The 22424-nt window shown below is 41.4% G+C and overlaps 3 protein-coding genes across 5 annotated transcripts in view; 2 read left to right on the plus strand and 1 right to left on the minus strand.

The window, feature by feature from the left end:
- LOC116400991 (leucine-rich repeat-containing protein 45-like) overlaps window positions 1-4854 on the minus strand; it is a 7541-nt gene extending 2687 nt beyond the window's left edge. The window contains exons 1-6 of one of the 3 annotated variants that reach the window (XM_031879142.1): window positions 4769-4854; window positions 3010-3314; window positions 2382-2443; window positions 2210-2280; window positions 1140-1318; window positions 54-182 (exon numbers count right to left, since the gene is read on the minus strand). In XM_031879142.1, coding sequence (XP_031735002.1) covers window positions 54-182; window positions 1140-1318; window positions 2210-2280; window positions 2382-2443; window positions 3010-3238 — 670 coding nt within the window. In that variant the 5' untranslated portion in view covers window positions 3239-3314; window positions 4769-4854. Of the gene's footprint in view, window positions 1-53; window positions 183-1139; window positions 1319-2209; window positions 2281-2381; window positions 2444-3009 lie in introns of all 3 variants that reach the window. The other 2 variants (XM_031879145.1, XM_031879143.1) reach the window with 2 other exon arrangements.
- A 312-nt stretch (window positions 4855-5166) lies between these two features.
- trub1 (TruB pseudouridine (psi) synthase family member 1) lies at window positions 5167-13464 on the plus strand. Its single transcript, XM_031879146.1, has 8 exons — window positions 5167-5321; window positions 5412-5510; window positions 7279-7334; window positions 9209-9290; window positions 9413-9485; window positions 11618-11757; window positions 11877-11933; window positions 12058-13464. The coding sequence occupies exons 1-8, from the start codon at window positions 5174-5176 to the stop codon at window positions 12237-12239; spliced, it is 837 nt and encodes a 278-aa protein (XP_031735006.1). The 5' UTR covers window positions 5167-5173; the 3' UTR covers window positions 12240-13464.
- A 2317-nt stretch (window positions 13465-15781) lies between these two features.
- Window positions 15782-21712, plus strand: hhex (hematopoietically expressed homeobox). Its single transcript, XM_031879141.1, has 4 exons — window positions 15782-16412; window positions 19134-19312; window positions 20420-20470; window positions 20583-21712. Exons 1-4 carry the CDS (start codon window positions 16031-16033, stop codon window positions 20865-20867), a joined length of 897 nt encoding a protein of 298 aa, XP_031735001.1. The 5' UTR covers window positions 15782-16030; the 3' UTR covers window positions 20868-21712.
- The last annotated feature ends 712 nt before the right edge of the window (window positions 21713-22424 follow it).

The following is a 22424-nucleotide window of genomic DNA, read 5'->3' on the forward strand; positions in this document are numbered from 1 at the left end:
ACACACACACACACACACACACACACACACACACACACACACACACAGCTTACCAAGAGCTTTGAGTGTGTCACTAGGTATGTTGTTCCCTGCCATCTCCAGCTGCATTATGCTCCTGTTCTTCTGCAGAGCCTCCAGCAAAGTCCTGCCACCCAAGAGACCAATGTTGTTCCACCTCAGATCTGTAAACACAGTCAGCAAGGAAGGCGACAGTGGGCCATCAGTCAGTGAGCCCACACACACCAGAACACAGCAACCCTTCTAAGTCGTGGATTAGATTGATCATTCTACGTGTGTTTTCTGGATCAGTACGGACTACAAGCACGATTTCTCTGTATGCCCCTGGTTGCTGTGGATCATGTGATCAGTCAAGCCCCCCTCTCAACCCCGTGTGAGTAAGTAAGGAATACAAGTAAGTTGACTTTTTTGTAGTGGTGTAACATACATTACATGAACTGTTATTTATTTATCTGATCCGGATCACAGATGAACCCTTTTTCTCATTATATGCAAATAACCACTATAGACCACTAGAACAAAGTAAAAGGATACAATTTAGAGTTGTTGATGGATTACACTGACTTCAGAGCTGTTGAAGTGATTTTTGGTACTGTGGTGAAAACAATAGTGTGGAACCTTGAAGACCAGCTGCTGTAACAAAACAGAGCAACAACAGAAAGGATCGGCCGATATGGCTCATTGACGATTGGCAATCAGTAGCAACAGCAAAAACAAAAGGTGATCGGGGCATCTCTTTATGCTATATTTTCCCCATTTCTTCTTTTTTTGCTGATCTGATTGGTGACTCAAACCCATGATACTTTTTTGAATAAAAGATCATCTGCAAGATCTTAACTACAGGCAACTAATTATCTGTTTGATAACATGCAGAAACAATCTGTGATTATGCTCAGCACAATCATACGTACTAGTAATATTTGACAGTAACATATGTGCTCTCCCAGCAGAGGGCCTGTCCAACCACTGACACCTCCGCTGAAAAGATGTTCTGACAAAACAAACAAAAGAAAAACTTCAAGTAGGAACTTTGTGTCACTTAGTGTCCAATAGATACGTATACACTTAAACAATTAGCTTACAAAGTGAAGGGGGTCATATTTAGTTTGACAGAGTCTCACCCAGCGCTTGAACAGCGGTGTTGCGTTTAAGTGCCAGAGCGAGCTCGGCTGCTCCGTGGTGGTTGATCTGATTGTTGCGCAGGTCCAGCTGTGTCAGCACGCCGTTAGACGCCAAGCCCTCACAAAAGAGCGAGAAGGCTTCGTCCCACACCCCCAAAGCGTTCCACTCCAACACCAGCCTGCAAACGGCGTGTGCAAGTTTAAAGCATTATGTGCTCACGGGGACACTATTTTCTGTCACAGCATGGTTCAAATTTAGATTCAACTTTACGTCCCGATCGAAAATCCTTTCTAGGAAGATAAAGGAGGGATTTATGTTGATTCTAAAAGTATGTAGTAGCAGTCAACTTTGATGAATGCTTCATTAAGCATATTAAAAGCATGTATTACTTGAACAATGATAAGACATGGTTGTATAGCCATGGTAACACCACTCATAGCAGCTCAAATTAGGATTGGTGATACAACATGAACAAGCAGAACTGACATTCTTGAGTTTCTGAGCATAATTAATGATGGCTGGATTGTATATTTTATGAAAAGACATGGTGTCTTTGCATGGTTCTGTACTTGAAGCACATGGCCAACTGCTGACCGATGCCTTTTGCACTTTTTAAACAGATAACTCCACCTAAAGTGGATATATGATGAGTCTATATATGATGATTTTAATGTAAAGTGTCTTTGAGTTTTATGAAAAGCGCTATATAAATAAAATGTACTATTATTATTATTATTATTAAAGTGCCTTAAGATCATGTCTTAAATGTGATTGGCTGAAGTAGATTCACTGCAAATAGTAATAATAACATTTATTATTATTATCATTATTATCAAAACATCTTGCTCTGAGGTACCTATCTTGCAAAAAAACATATTAGTAAACTTTTTCCAAATAAATATTTATGATTTCAATAGTAACATTGAAAAGTTATCTGTAATTTTCACTGTATTTGTTCATATTATTCCATTGCACACTGATATACAGCAGCCCTAAGCTGACATTATGACCACATTTTAACCCTTCATAATGCATGTCTGGTGTCCCACATGAAGAGCGTTGTTCTCACCTGCGTAGAGTCTTGTTACGCACCAACAGCTTTCCCAACACCTCAGCCCCCGTCGATCTCAGGTTATTCCCCTGTAAACAATACGCTTGCATCAACCGACTATCAACACGTCTCATGAAATAAAATCCATTTGGGTGTTAGAGTGTGGACGGTCTAGTTTGGCGGGTGTTACCTTTAGATCCAGGACTTTCACAGTCGTGTTGCCAAACAGTCCACTCAGAAGTACTTTGGCACCTGAGAGTCACACAAGCATCAAAGCAAACACTGCTCAACATGATGTCATCAGAGTCAAACCAACAATGATCACTCCTCTCTGTCATAGAGCTCCATTCCCCCCGAAAACCATTGCAAACACATCAATGAGCCACACTGTTGCACTGGGAGACACTGGTGTTTATTATGACCCGTCCTGCTGCCACAAATACTCAGTAGAGCACAGAATGTGGATTAATCCACCACAGAAAATAGTCCCCAACAAAAGGAGCATTGCCTCCTGGTTGAGAAATGTTTGTTAAAACCTACAGTGTCCAGCTAGTTTAGAAATATAACTGAGACGTTTTTTAAAAACTATATATTTGCAATATACTTTTTAAGATTTACATCTTCAGTAGGAGCCAATGGACTATTATTTTTCAATCAATTAAATGGGCATTCCACTGCATTACATCCATATGGAAGATCAAAAGATGCATCAAGCATATATTTGCATGCTAATTGACGACTGCTGTTATACTGAGCAACTTACAATGCAATGCACTAGGCTATATGTAGGCTGTTTGTCGATCTCGAGGCTTACATACCTTCCTCGCTGAGCATGCAGTCACTGAGCAACACCTCCGTGAAGACGCTATCCTTTTGGAAGGCCCTGGCCAGCACAGAGCAGGTATCTGCAGACAGGCTCTGTCCGCTCAGGTCCAGTCTGGAGCCCTGAGCAGCCCTGCTCTCCTGGAGCTGAGCCACAATACTCTCCTGAGGCTCCACACCGCCCTCCTTACACAGACGCAGGTACGTCCGCCTGAAATCCTCCATTGTGAGTCACCAGTCTCCCCTTATCATCTGAGACGGACAGCACCGTCTTTCTTTCCTCTGTGACTTGTCCCGTTGACTGGAGAAGAAAAGATTCAATTTGCAGATGAAAATGATTTATTGATGGACAGAAAATGTACTATTCTGATTATATTTATTAATCCTTCCAGTCGCTTTTTTTAATGCACAGAAAGCCAAACATTCCCTTGTAGCTTTAGAATTGTGAGGATTTGGAGCTTTTTGATTTTTTTACTCTTGTTGTCGGAAACTGAATATCTTTGGGCTTCGGACTGTTGGTTGGATGTAACAAGACATTTGATGACATCACCCTGGGCTCCAGGAAACCATGATGGCCATGTCACCATCTTATGTCATTTTATGGGTAAAAGGTTTATAGATGAATTCTGAAAATCAATAATAAGAAATGAATTGGTAGTTGTAGCCCTATCACTAACAGTGTTTACTACAATAGTGGTTCTTGCAGAACTGCAAATATTTTTTCAGGAGACTGATGATACCATTCTAATGGGTCTGTCTGTCCTGCATCAGGTACATTAAAGCTGCACTTCAAAGGGGGCTCTATGTGCTGGACTTGTGTTTCAACCTCACACAGAGATCTCTGAGCAGCTCATCTCCATCAGTAAGTAAGTGGAGGTGGATGAAAGAGGACTGCAGAAGGACCGAGGTCAAAGGGCAGTAATCAGCTTCCTTTGTGAGGCCAGATTGCATGAAACGCTTGTGTGAGGCAGAGTCAGTGCTTAGTTACTGGGTTCACTATCAACAGGACAGTTTGTGATTAAGATCACAATGCATGGAGGCTTGATCTTGTAAAGACTTGTTCGGCACTGACTGTATCCCGAGTCACGGTGACGGGTTAGAATTTAGAGATGTCCAACCCTCATTCAATAGCACCAGATGGCTGCTAGTATCAAAATATCTGGCAAATTATAAAAATCTAAACTTGCTGCTGCAAGTGAATGGAGCTGACCTTGCAAGTTCTCCACTATGACAAACTCCATAAAGCAAAGTGCAGCAGTGTAGACTGCATCATGAGTTCGACAGAAACACAGACCGCGTAACATACAAATTAAAATCTACCAAACACTACTAGAACCACCTCTTCAATTCGGCAACATCTAAACTAAAAACAGAACATATCATGAGAAATACTAACTTTAAGATCGGAGTTGTCTGTTACGTTCGCTAGTCGTTGGCTCGGAAGAAAGTCGTGTGACAAAAGCAACGAAATCCAATAAAATAAAAGCTACTTGGTGGAATCATATGCGAGCCGAATCAAAACGTAGCTTCTATTCGTTTAGAAATGGTTTTGTTATTTATGTTCATGACATGTATCTTGACGATAAGCTATACTACATTTGTATTTGCCAGATTTTGAATGGGAGTGTTGCGTAACGTTATCGTTAGTGTCTCCACGCGAGTCAAAGTCTCGATCAAAGGTTAACCAACGTGTACATCACGGGAGTTTTCCTGACATAATAATAATAAAAATACCTTTAGATAAAAAAGCCAAACCTCAGCGACTACAGTATCTTCTTGGCAGTTATTGTTGTTGTAGACAGCACAGCTGACATGCAGAGGAAGCCCAGCGACAAAGTAACTAGGAAGTAAGTCAGCGCAAAGCATCCTGGTCAGTGTAGTTCCGAAAACGTGAACAATCTTTAGACATCTACCCTCTAACTACAACAGTACTTAATCAACATTGAACAGTCAAAAAGTCTCCGGTTTACATACGATTATTTAATATCATATCATATAACATTAACATTGTGTTATTTTGGCTTGCAGCTGAAATACAAAATAGTTATTAACTCATTGAACCAGCAGACGGCGAAACGGTTCGCCTAGCCGCAGTTGGTGAAGTAGTAGAAGAAGAAGGGGGAGGGACATTGAATTTAGCCGAAGAAGAATTAAACAAGCATGGCAGGGAATATACACAACACTGTGGCTCCGATAGCTAGTTCTCTATCTAAACTACAGTCGTTAAATGGATTGTTTGCGATATATAAGAAACAAGGGCCGACATCTGCAGACGTGTTGAACACACTCAAAGAAGTTTTACTCAAGGGTAATTCGACAGGGGTCGGAATCAGGGAATACGTCTAACGTCATTTGTTGAAGCTAACAGTGAATTGTTTTTGTGTCACTAACTCTTCAGAAGCTGGCGTGAAAAACCCAAACCCGCGAAAGAGGAAGAAGCAGAGCCTGAAGATGGGTCACGGAGGGACGCTGGACAGTGCTGCCAGTGGGGTGCTGGGTAAGCGGCTGCTTCCATTAACGTTACATCCGGGTGGTGGTCCGCGGGAGACTTTCGTCAGTTCTGCCTTGGCTGGGTCGTAGCGGAGCAGTGGGGAAAAGGCTACTGGTGATGTACCCATGCAGCTTATGTCTTTAAGGCAGGGGTGTCAAACTCATCTCCACTCTGGGCCACATCAGCATCATGTTTCCCTCAAAGGGCCGGTTGTAACTGTAAGACTGTGTAAATGTAACTACTCGTAACATATTGGTAAATAACTGTCTCTGCATTTGATTATTGTTTATTCAAGTGTAAACATATTGTACATGCAGTTATATAAATGTAAAAATATATTTAAGCACATTTCTGTTATAACTTAAATCCTTTTAATTTAGGGTTAATAAACCCACATTACTCTATCAAAGATCAAACTATTAAAGAAAATATCAAACACAAGTTATTATAATAACTTTGTTCAAAGCTTAAAATCCTTTCAAGGGTGCGTTTGTACAATCCCACGTGAAGTATTTCATGTGTTCTAAAGCCACGTTTAAAGTAGTCTTCAATGTACTCGCAATACATTTATATGTCAAGTGTACAGTAACCAGCCAAAGAGCTGCTTCTGTGACTGTGTATCTCATAATTGTGACTTTCTATCTCATAATTGTGACTTTCTATCTCAGAATTGTGACTTTCTATCTCAGAATTTAGACTATGAGGATATTTTTATTATCAAGTCTAACTTTTAAATTTTTTTATTTTTTTAAATTTAAATATATATATTTTTAAGGCCTTAGGTTTGGTTATTACATTGGTAAGGATGGAGCTTAACGGACTGTAGATTCTGTCATCTGAAAGTTGTCTCCCTACTTGAAGGTCTAAATACAGTATGAAAGAATTCTCCAAACAGCCACTAATACAGCTGGTGGAGAAACACTATATGTCTATTTGAATTAATCTATTTGAATTAATCTATTTGAATTGCTCTGCCAATAAACGGTCACACTTAAAAAACACACTGACTAAAGAATGTCAGGATCATCCCCAAATAATTGCTCTTTAGATCTGCAACCATTAGTCAATCACTCGTTTAGTCAATTGGCAGAAAAATATTGGGCAATGAGTTTGATATTCTAATAGTTTACAAGCGAAAATGGCAAAAAATGGACTGATTCCAAGTTCTCAAATAAGAATATTTGCTTGTTTTCTTTAGTCTTCTATGATGGTCAAGTAGATACCTTTAGGTTTTGGACGTTTGGTTCGACAGAATGAAACATTTAAAGACCTTTGACACCTTGGACTCTGCAGGGCTCAACCCTGTTAATGAAACCTTTACCAACGCACATGCAGCGTTGTCTGGTTCTGGCTGTAAGAGAAATCTAAAAATATCACTAATGTAACAAATGTTGAAACTGTTTTTATTTCAGGGTGCATGTTTGGCTGCTTGTTGTCCCTATTTTTTATATGTTAAGTTTCCACTGATGGCAAGCAAAGGCCAATAATTGGCTGCCAATTTCTCATACGGTTGCCATTGGCCACCTAGCAGCCCTGCTCTGTGGAGCCCTGCTCTGTGGAGCCCTGCTCTGGGGACTTGTGATGGACATTTTCACTGTAGGCTGACATGCTTACTGATAAAACATGAATCTGTAGATTAACCAATAATGAAAATAAGAATTATTAGTTGCAGCCCAGCCCCAAACATCCTCAGTGTGTTGTTGGGTGTAATGGACATTGCCACCTCTAGGGGGTGCTAGCAGCCCTTCGCTAACACTGCCTCCATTTCTTTCAGTTGTTGGTGTTGGGAATGGCACAAAGATGCTCAGCACAATGTTGGCTGGTTCGAAGGTGAGTTTACTTGCACTTATGTAAACAGTGAAAGCCAGTTGATCTATGCAACAAGGCTAAAGAGCTTTACTAACAACACTGAAAGTGTTCTTCTTAAACACAATGTGTTTCCCATCATGACGATTCTGTTCATTATATTACCATAGAAAACAATACGACTTGTGCATCTGAAGATTCATTAGGAACAACTAGATCACAGTAGGATTTGGTGAGCAGCTACAACGTAATGCATGCTATGTTACTATGTGAAATCTAATTTCATTTTTCAATTTGAAACGAGTAAAACTCACCAAAAAGACTTAAACCAGTAAAAACCTGAAGAAAGCTCAGGGAGAGCAACAGGAGGGATCCCTCTCCCAGGATGCACAGCAGTACATGTCATGTGTACAGAATGATATGAAACAACGTATTCTATCCATACGACAGAAATGATGCACACGTGAGAGAAGTAATAGCAGTGGTAGCACTAATAACAACAGAACAATGATCACTCCTACTAATAACAGCAGCAGTGGATATAATAGAATGATAATGATTATAAAAGCAGTAATAGAACTAATAATGTGTCTAATAATTCTGGTAAACATAGCACTGGTTCCAGGTAGGAAACAATCCATGGTAACCTGCAAATATGACAGCTTATTAAAATCCCTAACAATCTTTTTTTTGTGCAATCGGTAGTCAAACTTTCTAAACACAATCACCACAACTTTCTGTTGATCACTTTTATTTTGCCGTTAAAGCATTTACTGCAGCAATTCTGTCACTATTGTTTCCTGCTGTTCTTTCTATAAAGTGAGACGCTTTGCACACATTCAACACTCATGCAAGTCATGTAGAGTGGATTACAGTAAAGGTAAAGTGAATAATAGAAAGCAGTGGACTTCATATTGTCTGTGCAGGTAGAAGTGATGCCTGACTATATGATTCTCTTCTGACATATAGAACGTATGCAGTCATATACAGATAAGATGTGCTAGTGTTTGAAAAGAAGGATTCAATATCAACTCAGCGTTTGTATTATTTTTAAAATTAGATTTGATATTTAATGAACAAAATGTGGGTTTGAGGAGAGCATTAACAATTTGGCTAATTGTGTGATGCTGTGTTAAGACTTAGGTATCTTAATAACACTGATAAGCATAGCAACAGTAAACATCTAAGATAAATACAATACTGATGAGAGATGGATATCGTAAGCTAGGAATACTTCAGTGTTATATTGACTTTAGAAATGACATCCAAGTGAATTCATCTTACTGTCATAGAAATACTACACATGATAAATGATGATAAATCAGGTTAACCGGGGCCTTCTGATTTTATTGTTTATTATTATCATCAAGTTTCGGGTTGTCTGTACGTACTTCTGGTCCATTCTCGTAAAGGCAATATCTCAGGAACGTCCAGAGGGACTGAAGAATTCATATGCTAATTATGACAAAATTATGACATTTTGGGAAGACGCGGATGTTAACTACTGCTTGGCGGACAACCACCAGGCGGTAATTCTAGTTTTTTAATGTTCCAGTATTTTTAGGGCTTTTTTCAGGTGCAAAATGCTGTTCACTGTAGAAGCATTAAAGTAGTTGAAAGTTATTTAATTAGGGGTGCCCTGGACGTCCTCACTCCATCGAGTTTTTCTGAATGTCCTGAAGGGTTTTCTTTGATCCCAAGACGAGTATGGGCTCAGTTAGTATCTCCTGTCTTTAGGTTTATCTCACTGAGGACGGTGCATACGTGGACCAAATGACAGACACATAGTTTTAATATTATGGTGTTTCAAAATGAGCAGTGAGAATATTTCCACAGATCCATATCAGTGGTCAGTAATACACAGAGACTACAAAGTGATGGTACCGTTTGTTTTTCAGAAATACGTTGCGGTGGGGGAACTGGGGAAAGCAACAGATAACCTCGATGCCACTGGCAGTGTGGTTCTGGAGAAAGACTTTGGTAAACATGGAAGTTACACTTGGTCCCGTTCAGCGGTCTCATGTATGTGAGCGTGCCTCTCTTTCTGCACTTTGGTTTGCTTCTGTTTTACAGGATGACGTTTCTGTGATTTCTGCCCACAGAACACATCACCAGGCTGGACATCGAGGACAAACTAAAAGCTTTCACTGGTGACATCATGCAAGTTCCTCCACTGTAAGTACAAAGGAAATGATGTCATCACAGCAACACGTGTGAGAAAATAAACTGTAGATCTGATTGTTTGACAGCCGTGAAATGTACTGTGCAGATTCATGCTCCTCAGAGGATGAAGCCATGGAGGACCCTGCATCCATGGCTTTCTGTAATCACAGGAGGAAACTCACCTTGAAGCAAATATGATAAAAGCCACATTTCAGCAGAGCTGTAGATCACCTTGTGTGTGTGTGTTGTTACAGGGCCTTAATTTCATGTGTTAATTATCTCCACCAGGCGTGAGCCTGGTGGAGATAATGTGTCCGGTCGTGTGTATATCTGTCTGTCTGTCCACAGCTGATCTCGCATACTACTGGACGCATCAGCCTAATATTTTTTGTGCTCATGTATGCTCTAGGACCTATTATTAAATTTTCTTCAGTGTTTTATACCGCCATTGATTGCTGACTCCTCACTCTTAACTGTCTGGTAGGAGCGGCACGTGATCAACAACTGCTTCAGCAACAAAAGGCATTTCTGACAGTCAGCTGGGCTAAAATCTAGCCATACCTAGCCGGGTGCAGGCCACATCTCGGCCTTTGTCAGGGCTCAAAATCTGACCTCCATAGAAAAGTTTGGTCTCATTCTGAACCGCAGCAACTGCAGACAATGGTGATGTGTTTCCAAAAGCATTTATTCATGTTCAACCGTCAGCCTTATTTTGAACATAAATTCACTTCCCTCTCCTTCACAACCAAAACATAAATGAGCTCTTACGAGCACAAACATTCATGAAATGATATTCGACTGCACTATATGGACATTAATCAATCACATATATATCTTTCTCAAAAAGCACATGTAAAGGCTGAAATCTGGCATTAGCATCACATTGCAGCGTAGCAATTTAGCCACTTCCTTTAAGCCGACATTAGCATCCTGATAGAACAGTAATACAGTCAACCACTGTTTTACAGGTTAATTAGATAATTAGATAGAATGTCACTAAACATGGTCACTGTGTTCCCGTTTTACCTAGGTGCTTAACCGGGTTCAGCGCTTCTGGTTTTGCCGGAAGGGTTTCAAAATAAAAGACCTGCAACATTAAAAAAGCCACTTACAAAATAAAAGCATGCAGGAAGGGTAACTAGCAAACTAAAGGTGTGTAGGAAATATTGACCTTATTACGGGACATAAGAGTCAGGTTAACCTAATAGAAATGTCTTTTTAACTCCCTCTAGTCTAGATGAGTCATCAGTATGCTGCTGTTTTTCTACTGTGGTGCAGTGAACCTTGCAGACTCTAGAGGTCCCGAGCAGGGCTTTAGACCACGGTCTCTAAACCTTCTGTAACTGAAGACCCACTTCTGATTGTACTAAAGATTACAGAGGACCACCTTCCCAAATAAGTGAGAAGAAAAACACAACATGAAGATGACAATCTGTGCTGTAATATGTGTTATTCCTCCATCAGCTGTAGTGACCAAAACACATTCTCTGCTGACCCTCAGCCATCACTGCCCGACATTATGAATCCACATTTAATGTATTCAGCCTCATAGTTCTGCTTTGGAGCTTGTCTCCTGCATCACTTTCTCATTTCAATAACCGATCCATTTAGTTTCACTGCATCTGAAGGAACGTTAGCTAGCACGTTAGCTAGCTCACGCTGGAGAAACACACTAGCTGATGACGAGTGGTGATCGGTGTGTTGATGTTCTAACAGAACTGGTCATTAAAATGATGCTTTGTTGGAATTACTATGTCTTTTATTGATGTGAATTATTGAGCACATTCCGATATGATAAGAACAAGCTTTGTAAATTACCAAAAACATATTTTTATTTGTATTGAACCCCCACTAGATGGTGCTCTGTGGCTCAGTGGTTGAGAATAGCTGCTTTAGAGCGACATTGTTCAACTGTCACTTCCCTTGTAAAGAAGCTTTCCTGCCGGTGGCCATTGCACTTCATGAAGGCAAACAGCCCGAGGTTGCAACATTTCACACAGAGGGAAAGGGGAACATTACAGTGTCACTCTGTGATTATGGGATGGATGTTATCTATCAACTCCTCTCAGCGCAGCTTGTCTTTTCCATTAGATAAGACGGGTATCTTCAGTATGGTGTGATTGATTGAGTTTCTGTCATTTCAGCTACTCTGCGCTGAAAAAAGACGGCCAGCGTCTGTCTGTCCTGCTGATGAAAGGTCACAAGGTTGAGGCCAAACCCGCCAGACCAGTCACCGTGTACAACCTGACCCTGCAGGAGTTCAAGCCTCCTCTCTTCACCCTGGGTTAGCATGAGATGCATAACGCAGCATTTCTCTCTTCCACTTCTGACTCTGGTATTTGAAATGGCTCTTTTGCACATCACTTCCTGCCACAGTCAAATATATTTTTATTTCTATAACAGATATCGAGTGTGGTGGTGGATTTTACGTCAGAAGCTTGGTGGATGACCTGGGAAAAGGTGAGATTTACTCGTTCATTTCGTCACGTTGATGGAACAGTCAATGAATTGAACTAGCCGATCAGAAATCCACCCTGCTGACCCTTCACCCCACGTGAGAATAATGTGTGCCTGTGTGCCGCAGCTCTGTCGTCGTGCGCTCACGTGAAGGAACTGATCCGGACCAAGCAGGGTCAGTTCACCCTGGAGGAGCACGCCTTACACGAGGAGCAGTGGACGCTGGAACACGTCCTGCGCTCCCTGCAGCCCTGCTCGGAGCCGGAGCAGGGGGTGTGCCGCGTGGACCCACCAGAAGCCGACACCTGACGGGCCTCTGACCGGGACCACAAGGTGAAGAGCCGGGTTCGCTGTCAGTTTCGTGGTTAGACGTGACTCGCCTGCCGGGCTTTTCCAGCCAAGAGAACAGGAGCAGGTTCACCTGCTGGAGAACACCTTCACAGAGCAGGTGGATGTATTATCAGTTAATCTGTGAGGGCCCTGCTGTTTGCTCTAAACATGTTACAAACAAAGACGTTGACATGTGAACGAGAGCATTTCTGTTCTTCCGGTACAAAGTGTCGAGCTGTGTTTTTTTTTTTTAAAGATTGGCGTACTCCACATTTGAAAGTGTTGTTGCGTCAGCGGTGGTGTGTTTATACAGCATGTCTAATTGAATTTGTCCTGCACTCGCAGATTAAATGAATATTCAAGTGAAGCAGCTCTTCTTTCTTAAATACTTGCATTTCAAACCAACAACCAACATTTCTACCATCACACAACAGAGTTTCACTGTCGTCTTCTGCTGCCCGTTGCTACGCTGACGGGTTGGTCGATGCATTGAGGACGTTTGAGGGCCAGAGGAGAGATTTCTTAAATCTATACGTCTCCTTTCATAGTTCTCTCGAATTTCTTGTTTTGATTCCTTTCTCTCTTTTTTTTTTTTTTTTTTTTCTTCCTTTAAGCAGACAAAAATAACTTCTATCTCCACTCAAGCGGTTTACGGTGCGGTAAGATTTGCTGCCATCTAGTGTAGATGTTGCAGATTGCAACCAACTGAAACCTCCTGTGTGCCAGAGGTGCTGGTATGATTAGGCCCTACCGTCATACAGCTGTGCTCCATATTGCAGACGATGTTCTGAAATGATGACTCATTGTTTCATCATTTTGATTCGGTCTTGGTATCTCAAATCACATATTAGCATCACAATAAAGACGTCGTATTGTCTCTCAGGTCTCAACTGTCTAAAAAAAATGATGAATTTGAGAATGTTTGAGTTACTAAAACATAAAATATGTAATGCTTTGTCCAAAGTGAGATCAGTCAAAATCTGGATTTATCTGAAGTTATTAGTTCAGCATAATGTTCTGTGTCATCAAGTCAACCTTATTAGATACAAAGTCATTCTCTCTTTATAACTCAGATTTCGTATCATATATATCATTTTGACTCACAACGAGAAAGAATTACAAAAGTGTGTCATATTCGATTAATTGTTAAATCTCCGAACGGTAAAGGTTGTGCTCGCGCAACGTCTCCGCGCGTTCACGAGTCCGTGGCTCGTTTGGTGGTCTCTGACGTAACTCCTGCATGGCGCCAGCCACCAAGGAGCCGAGGAGCTGAGGAGCCGAGCTGAGGAGCCGAGGAGCCGGGCGGAGCAGTTATCAATCGTCCTGCTGGACAGGAGCCTGACGCTGCGCTAAGCCGGGCCGGATCAATGCGCTGCAATGATTGCCTCAGTCCAAATATTAGCCCTTTGCTCACTTCTTTCATGTCTTCAAGGCTGCTCGTATCCCTGTTTGCTCTCCCGAGTCCACTTTTATCTAAATTACAGCCGTTAGAAAGTTGCCAGTTAGCGGCGCGCGCTTTAAAGATCGAACACATTTGATTTAACTAGTGCGCGGATTTATCGATCGGAAGCACTACGGCTTCCTCCCAACGCCGAAGAGAGACTCGTGACCGTATCATTAGTGAAGTCACCAGGTAATAAAATACAGGTAAACACGAGCATGACTCGCTCTGTTCGTGGTGTAACCGCGAAACGGCGATCGTTTAACACTCTGCGGGACACGCGTGTGACGGATGAACGTGCACTCGGGGAGCCGTTAAAGCGATTTGCGTTTGCAGTCGTTAGTGTCATTATAGCACCTGATAGCCGCGGTGGGTTTCACAGGAACTGTCCGAACATTCAAATGATGAGTAAATCACTCTGCATTCAGCCGCAGCGCTGCAGTTAACCCGCATTACATTGTTAGAGATAACACGCTGCACTTTGTTTAGGCAAAGAAGCATTAAGCGCAACGTTTGGGCATTAATAAAAACAGTGTAAATGCACCAGAGTTCAGCCAAGAGGATCTTTTTCATCTGTAGTCCGGCAGATGTTACAAACCTCAAAACAATTTAAGATTAAAAAGTTTTGATTTGTCTTTATTTAGGTTCCAACATTCTGGCAGTAAGGGTCCACCTCGTAGAAAAGAATAAGGATAACATGTGAATGATGCTGTGTGTGTGTGTGTGTGTGTGTGTGTACACTTAATGTCAGTGAAGGTAGTTTACACTGTAAATTAAAAATGGTTTACTCTAAAGAACAGATGCTCCTTCGTGTTTGTTGTATATATATTTAGTATGCTGTCTGTGGATCCGAGGTGGTGGAAAACTCTTCTGAGACTTCAGACCGCTTCTCTTCATCTCCAGCCCGATGAAGGATTGAAGAATGAAGGAGGAAGATGCTAAACGACCTATTTAGGGGTCCTTCTGCTGTACTGTTTGGTGCCGAGGTCTGCTGATCTGTCCGAGGATTTAACAGCAGAATGACACTCATTAAAAACCAGACTACATACAGTAATACATCTGAACTCTATTGATATTAGATATTGATAAGCAGAAAGATCAATTAAATTGACAACATAATGATCAATTAACACTTTAGAATATGTATTTCAATATGTAGCATGTTTGGATTGTGCTCACTGTGAATTGTTTTTTTCAATGTAACACCATGCTCTGCATATCTCTTCTGTCTACATCTAACTGAGTTACTGGTTAGTTTGCAGATTAAGATTTAACGCATCATTTTACGAAATGGATGTATTGTTGAATAAACTGCCCAACAGCTCTGTCGCAACCAGCTGCTGCTCACAAAGGAATGCGTTAGTAATGATAATGTAATAATATAACATTGATAGTAGTGTATATTACTTGTAATACTCCTGTACTTTTACATTTGAAATGCAGGTTTTAGGTTTTTTTGTAAGATATAGATGTTCGTTAACATTAATCATACCTCCATCACATTACAGAAGCAGCAGGCTTCCTAAATGCAGACGGGGAAGCAGTCTTGACGAGCCCTGTTGCCAAAAGGCTCACTGGACATACAATGTAGATCTATAAATCAATCAGAAACAATGACAACAAACCTGACAGGAGCAGCAGGAGATACTATGAGGACGTTCTCCTCATCTTCTCAGTGGGGAGATCAAATCTCATGTTTTCCATCCCTGACAATTTAACTCAGTAGTTAAATATGTTTTTTCCAGTGAAGATATGTACTGACACAATTGCTTTTCCCAAATATGATTGGTTGTAATAACCAGATCTCTTCCTGCATATAGCGTTCTGTAAGAGAGATTCAAGTATCAGATGGTCTCATAACAACCACTTTTGGGCTTTATAAAAACACAAGCGCTGTACGTTATTTAGGCCACCAGGTGATCGGCTGTACTACTGATGTGATTCTCCTGGAAGACAATTATCTCCTCCCTCCCGTCATTGAATCACTGTGTGCTCGATCGGAGCCGCGAGTAAGCCAATCAGAAACGACCTCCATAGCCACCTGCAGGAAGTTTGCCGTGCGCTTATCTCCTCCCTTCTCCGCCTGCAGCCAGATAACAGCCCCAACAGTTGGACCGAGAGTCGAGCTAGTCCACCGCGTCAACCACCTGATGGACAGCACAACAGTCTAACGGACTCTCTCTGTAACAGCGCTGAAAGTTACAGTGTGTTTGGTAGTCTGTGAAGAAGTTCTTCTGAGACACTGTCGACAAAGAGGAAGGCTGTAGGAGAGACAGGGGGAGACGGACGCAGCTTTCTGTTAATTCAGCTCCAGCGGCAAAACGGCACCATGAGCGTCCCGCTTTACGCACCGACTCCCATCCAGCCGGCTCACCCGACACCCTTCTACATCGAGGACATCCTGGGGAGGACCGCCACCGCCAACACCTCCTCACCCTCTTCGTCCTCCTCCTCCTGCTGCTCCACTCCGATCGTTCCCACGCCGACTCTCCCGTCGCCCAACTCCTCCTTCACGAGTCTCATCTCGCCTTACAGGACTCCGATTTACGAGCCCACACCGATCCACCCGGCGTTGTCTCACCACGCCGCCGCCCTGACCGCGACGTACGCCTCCGCCGGGGCTTTCGCCGGCTCCATCTACCCGTTCCACCACCAGCACCACCGCTCCATGGGGGAGTACGCACACGCGCTGCTGAGGCACGACCCTCTCGGTAAGTTGGACGTGTGTGGAGTCATATTCTGGGCACAGTCTATAGACGGTGTAATTGACAGCACCACGTTTGTTTTGGTTGGCCTGATGGCACTGTCGGTATCTGTAGTGCTTCTGGATTGTAGGCTACATGAGAAAATACATTTGAGTTTATATATATAGTTTGCATGTTGCGTGCTTTATTGTACAGTAGAATAAGTTCTGCTTCCCTCTGTGAGAGATGAAATCCGTTTAGTCCAAAAAGAAGTCGTACTCGCTTGGCTGATGTGGCACCATTGAGACCTTTGTTAGCCTTCTACAGGACAACTGTTGTGTCTTCAAGCTTCGTTTCAGTGCCAACGAAACCATGTGTTTGCATAAGTATATCACGCTTGGCCGTGCATGCGTGTCGAACGCAAGGCAGTCTGCATAGTTCCATGAAGCCTGTATACATGAGCAGCAGATCTCAGGGTGAGTGACGCGAGTGTCCCTATGTCTTTTCTCAAGTCTTCGATCCCAAAAGGAGAAAATTGTGCACGACGCCTGGCCCGCGCACACATGAGTCACGTTGTTATTGTGACAGAGGTCTTTGGGGGGGGTGCATGGCAACCTTGACTCTTTTTCCTGACTCCCATTGTTCTGAAACATCAAGAGAACAAATCGGCGCTGACTAAACCCCCTGAATGACTTATTATCTGACTTGCTTTATGAGCGCGTGTTCATGTGAGCACCAAAAGGCCCCCCGACAGGGAAGACACTTATTCTACACGCATTCAAATATTTAAAAAACTGAATTCTTAGGTTGTTGCTCTCATAATGATTCGAAATTCGAAGATGCCATGTCGGGTTAAAGTGCACTATTGAATATGTGACCCCCACCGGGGAATCAGGGCTCGTGTAGGCCTGAGATTTGTTAACTGGTTTACATTAAATCGTTTTAGAGGTTTGAGTCCACAGTAGACCCGTTGGGTTAGACTGGGAGAGCTGGTTTCCTTTTTAAATGTAGTGCGACAAGCGGGCCGTCTGGCTCTGCGCTGCGCTGAACCAGCAGGCCTTTTCCGTTCATAGCGGAAGCCCAGAGGAGTAAATCTGCTTTCAGAAGCTGTTGAATGTTTTCCCGGCTCACCCCGGCCAGCCGCTTCCTCGGGAGCTCGCTGCGCGCTGCTGATTATTTTATCGACATCCTCAATACAGACGCATTCAGGAAACACTCGGCCTCTGATAGCCCGGGATCCGTTTTTCGCATATTGTTGCACTTCCTCTGTCGGGCCCCGCGAGGATGTGGCTGACTTTCTTTCTGGTTGCGGGCGGCGAGAAGGGGAGGCAAAGCAAACGGGGGCCAGTGGGCCCAGTGGGATCTCACAAGAAGAGACCGAGTCTCATTCTGGGGAGTTTTTAAACGATAGGGCTCGAGGAGGGAGGGGGCCCGTTAAATACAAACAAAGTGCTTAAAAAATGTAAAGTGCTGGAAAATGCGCAAATTAAAAGACGTCTATAAAAGATTTGATTTGAGTTTGACCCCACAAAGGAATCATTTACAAAGAGACTGTACCGCTTATTAGACCGCACATGTGAGGACAATGTGATCAGTCATTGTGGTCGTATTACGTCTATTTTGTTTGCATTTTCGCTCAACGAAATAGTTTGACTCCATGCATAAATGTGTCCTTTCATTAAGCTACAGATTGAAATGCAGCAGTTAGCTGCAGGCTAACGTTAGCAGGAAGAGAAGCGTTCAAATAGAACTAGAAGCGTTCATAAAGACTTTCTGTAGCCTAAATATCATCAACCTAAGAAAAGGACTCCTCATGAATCCGAGCTTTATTCTACAAAATGTTTCCTTTGCTGATATATTTCTTGTTGTTTGCGTTAAGAGTATACCTCGTGGGGCCTGGATTAGCTCACTTCCTTATAGGAAAAGAGCAGCAGTAAGACGTTCGGACCACAGCAGATTTATGTGGTGTCAGTGGAGCAGAGGACGCGAGCGTCTGTTTGGACCATCGCCTCTAATCGCACCGCGGAGCAGGAAGCACGTGAAGCGGATATTTGGCCATAGTTTTCACTCTGTCACGACCTTCCTCTAAAAAAGAGCAGCGTGGCGGCCGCAGCCTGTGCTGTTGTTTGTTCCAGGTCTAAGAGGAGAGGAAACCAGACCAGACACAATATATATATTTATATATAATAACATAATAACAGCCCTGATTACACGCGGAGACGTTTCTCTCACATCAATCTGATCAATAGTCATCTGAAACAACAACATCATGTGTACTAGACTGGTGCCGCTCAAATAAATAGTATTGCGCACTTTATTATTCTTTTTTTCTCTTTAAATATTTCAGTTATATTGAACAGTATCATAATTTAAAATAATGATTATTCACAATTAACAACAATTAACTAATAATAATGATACTATTCAGAATAATAATGATCATAATGTTAAAATGATTATGATAGTAATTATTATAATTATTATTATATAAATAATTATAATAGTAATTACAATCATAATCATTTCAATAATAATCACTGACTGTTAAATCACATATGTAACTATTTGAATAGACATTATGTATTTGGGCCATGCACAATATAAGTTATTAAATGACAGTCTGCTCCATAGATGTGTGCTGGTGCCATTCTGTGTGACTAGTGTGGAGATTAAAAACAGACTGGTGGATATGATGTGTAAACGTGGACCTTGAATGAATCCCCGGCCCCGTCTCTTCCTTCTCCAAAGGGAAACCTCTGCTGTGGACTCCCTTCATACAGCGGCCCTTGCACAAGAGAAAGGGCGGCCAGGTCCGCTTTTCAAACGACCAGACGATCGAGCTTGAGAAGAAGTTCGAGACGCAGAAGTACCTCTCGCCCCCGGAGAGGAAGCGACTGGCCAAGATGCTGCAACTTAGCGAGAGACAGGTGAGACCGTCTGAGTCCGGTTCCAATCGGAGCCCATCTCACCCACAACAGCCTGTGAGAGAGAGAGGGAGTGGGGGTTGTCATGAATGAGAGACAGACCACGATGCACAGCGATGCTAACATCTACAATGTTAAGAAACCCCAGCAGGCTGTTTATCAGAGAGAGAGAACATCTGAGGCAGATAGGACCAAGAAATAAACACACACAGACCCACATACACACAGGACCATATACCAGTTAGGGGTGCCTTGCCCAATGGCACCTCTTCAGTGCTCAGTGGAAATTGTAGACAAGGGGTCTGACAAAGCGTCAGTATGTAACGAGTTGGAATGGGAGCAGCTATTAGTCCAGTCCAGCCAGATGAAAAACTTTGCCAATGATGGCTTTAATTGTGTCAAATATGGATCAATTAAATAACGTTTCATAATACAAAAACACGTTTAAAAAGCTGCACAGCTCCATTATTAATTCAGATATATTGTACATATTTGTATAGTCTTTTTCCATGTTTTGTTATTGTATTTCTCTATTCAATATTCGTTTCTTGTACATATGTATTTGTATAGTGTTTTTTCATATTTGTATCGTATTTTTATTCTATTATATTTTTCTTGTACCTATTCTTCTACCACTTCATCCTTTTATTGTATATTTTCTCTTCTGTATTTATGTTTCCTGTGCATATTTTATAGTAAGTTTAACATTTGTATTGTATTTTCTTTTGTGTCTTATGCTTTTATCTTGGATTTCTCTATGTTTTGCACCAATACACGAAAAAAAATCCCTTTGTGCTAAAGCTTCTTTGCAATAATCCGGATTCTGATTCTGATGAGCACGCTGTTTAGTGTGTGCATTCCACCTTTGTAATATAAGTATCAAGCATTTAAGAATCGAATCCCTGGAATGTATATTTGAACAGCTTCACATCATTTTGGACTAACATAATAATAATAATAATAATAATAATAGTAATAATAATAATAATAATAATAATAATAATAATACATTAATGATAAACATGATTCTGATGAGCACTCAGGAGTCTAAATATTGGATATTGATTGATGAAACCTAAATAAAATATTTATTTTCATTTCGTCTTTCAGGTCAAAACGTGGTTCCAAAATCGACGAGCGAAGTGGCGGAGACTGAAACAGGTGAGGCGTTTTGACTTATGTCACATTATACGCGCTCCTTGCATTAGAATATAGTCCCGTACTAAGGGCAGCGATGCAGGCCTCTGAATTCATAGAACGTTTCTTGCATCAGGAGAATCTCCCGGGGGGTAAGAGGGAGACGGAGGACGACGGTTCCCCCGCCGGCAGGAGCAATAGAGGAGACGAGGCGACCGAGTCCTCCGGGACCCGGAGCCTGGAGCAGAGACAGACACTCCCGGCCTCCAAGCCGGCGCAGGCGGACCGCTGCGTGATGCGCTCCGGGTCCCCGCAGCAGCAGCAGCTGCAGCCCCACACGGAGCTGGACTCTGACGTCTCGGACGATACGGACCAGGAGCTGGACATCGAGGACGAAGACGATTTCACGCTGAACCCATAGCTGTGGAGCACATGGCTCCACACTGACACTGGGTCCGCTATGACTTTTGGACTCCTTTGGCTCTCACCGTCACTCCACTGGAGTCTTTTTATGTTGACATACTATTATAATATTCATACATCAGCATCTAAAACAATAAAACATGTCCTCACATCAAGGGCCTCTCACACGGGACTGTTGTAAACCTCGAGCACTCTGTTGTGTGTGTGTTGATGTCTCTGTTATGTGGATCACTGTAAATAACCGTATAGGCCCAAGAGTTCCTCCGGTAACGTGTGTGTATCGTCTGGGATGATGAGTGCTCGGGTTCATAAGTCGTTGCCTTAAAATGTGATATTACAATAAATAATCAATGTAGCAAATGATGTTTGGTTGGGTGATAATATCTAATAAACTATTTATTTTTTTTGGTAGGAATAACGTGTCACTTTCGGATGGAGCTCTGATGAAATTGACTGATTTATTATTTTGTATTTCTTAAAATTGCAGGAAAAAGCAAAACAATGAATGACGTAATGTTTGTTACATCTACAACTCTGCAAAAATAAATAAATAAGTGAAAACAAAACAATTAACCTGATATTGATATAGTACTTGAAAATAACAACAATAAATGTAATACGTATGTAAACCTGAATTGGTAATAATTGCAGTCAAAGCCATTTAAAGAATGAAAGTTTTAATAAGGTGATGTAGGAACACTAAGTTAAAGCAGGCTGAAGATGTAACCACATAACTGTGTTGCATATAAGCTGCTGACCAACAATCATCAGTATATCACTTATGACGACCATGTCTATCATACATTATAAACACTCTTATAACCCCCATGTTTACAGCACTGTATGATTAGTTATAAGCACTTAAATTGTTATAATTCTTTATAACAATAATAACACATTGTAAAGCATTTTATAATAAGATCAAGTTTCATAATACTGCTGGTCACTCACTAACATTGGTTGCAATACATGATCATCTTTTTATAATTCACTATAATCATGTTAGTGTTAATTATGATAATGTGACAAATCATCTGATCATTGTTTTGAGTAAAGTAAAAATTATTTCAACGTTTCGTGTGCTGTTCTTGTATATATTTAAAAAAATGTTCACTTTATTTAAAGCAAAAACAGATCACATTGTCATTTATAATCATATTTTAATGCATTTTAACTGATTATAATGCATTATAAAATAAGACGATAATATATATGGGAATTATGATTCTTTTAAAAAGAATCACATGAATTATAAAGTATTACTTGACCTTACAAGTAATTATAAAATACTATATAATGTGTTATAATGATTGTTATAAAGCATTAAGAATATATATGAGTGCTTGTAACTATACAGTGCTATCAACAGATTATAACACATTATAAGCTTATAATGTGTTATAGATGTGTGTAATAAAAAGTGCTATTTATAAATGACTTGACGTTTTGCTTGAATACGGGCAAAGTACAATAGTAATATCAGTAAAAAGCACTTATCAAAAGCATAGTTACTGACGATGTAAATTGGCCCTTTCAGAGTATTATTATATCATTT

This window comes from Anarrhichthys ocellatus, unplaced genomic scaffold (assembly GCF_004355925.1).
Source record: "Anarrhichthys ocellatus isolate YVR2014 unplaced genomic scaffold, GSC_Weel_1.0 scaffold230, whole genome shotgun sequence".
Classification (NCBI taxonomy): domain Eukaryota; kingdom Metazoa; phylum Chordata; class Actinopteri; order Perciformes; family Anarhichadidae; genus Anarrhichthys; species Anarrhichthys ocellatus.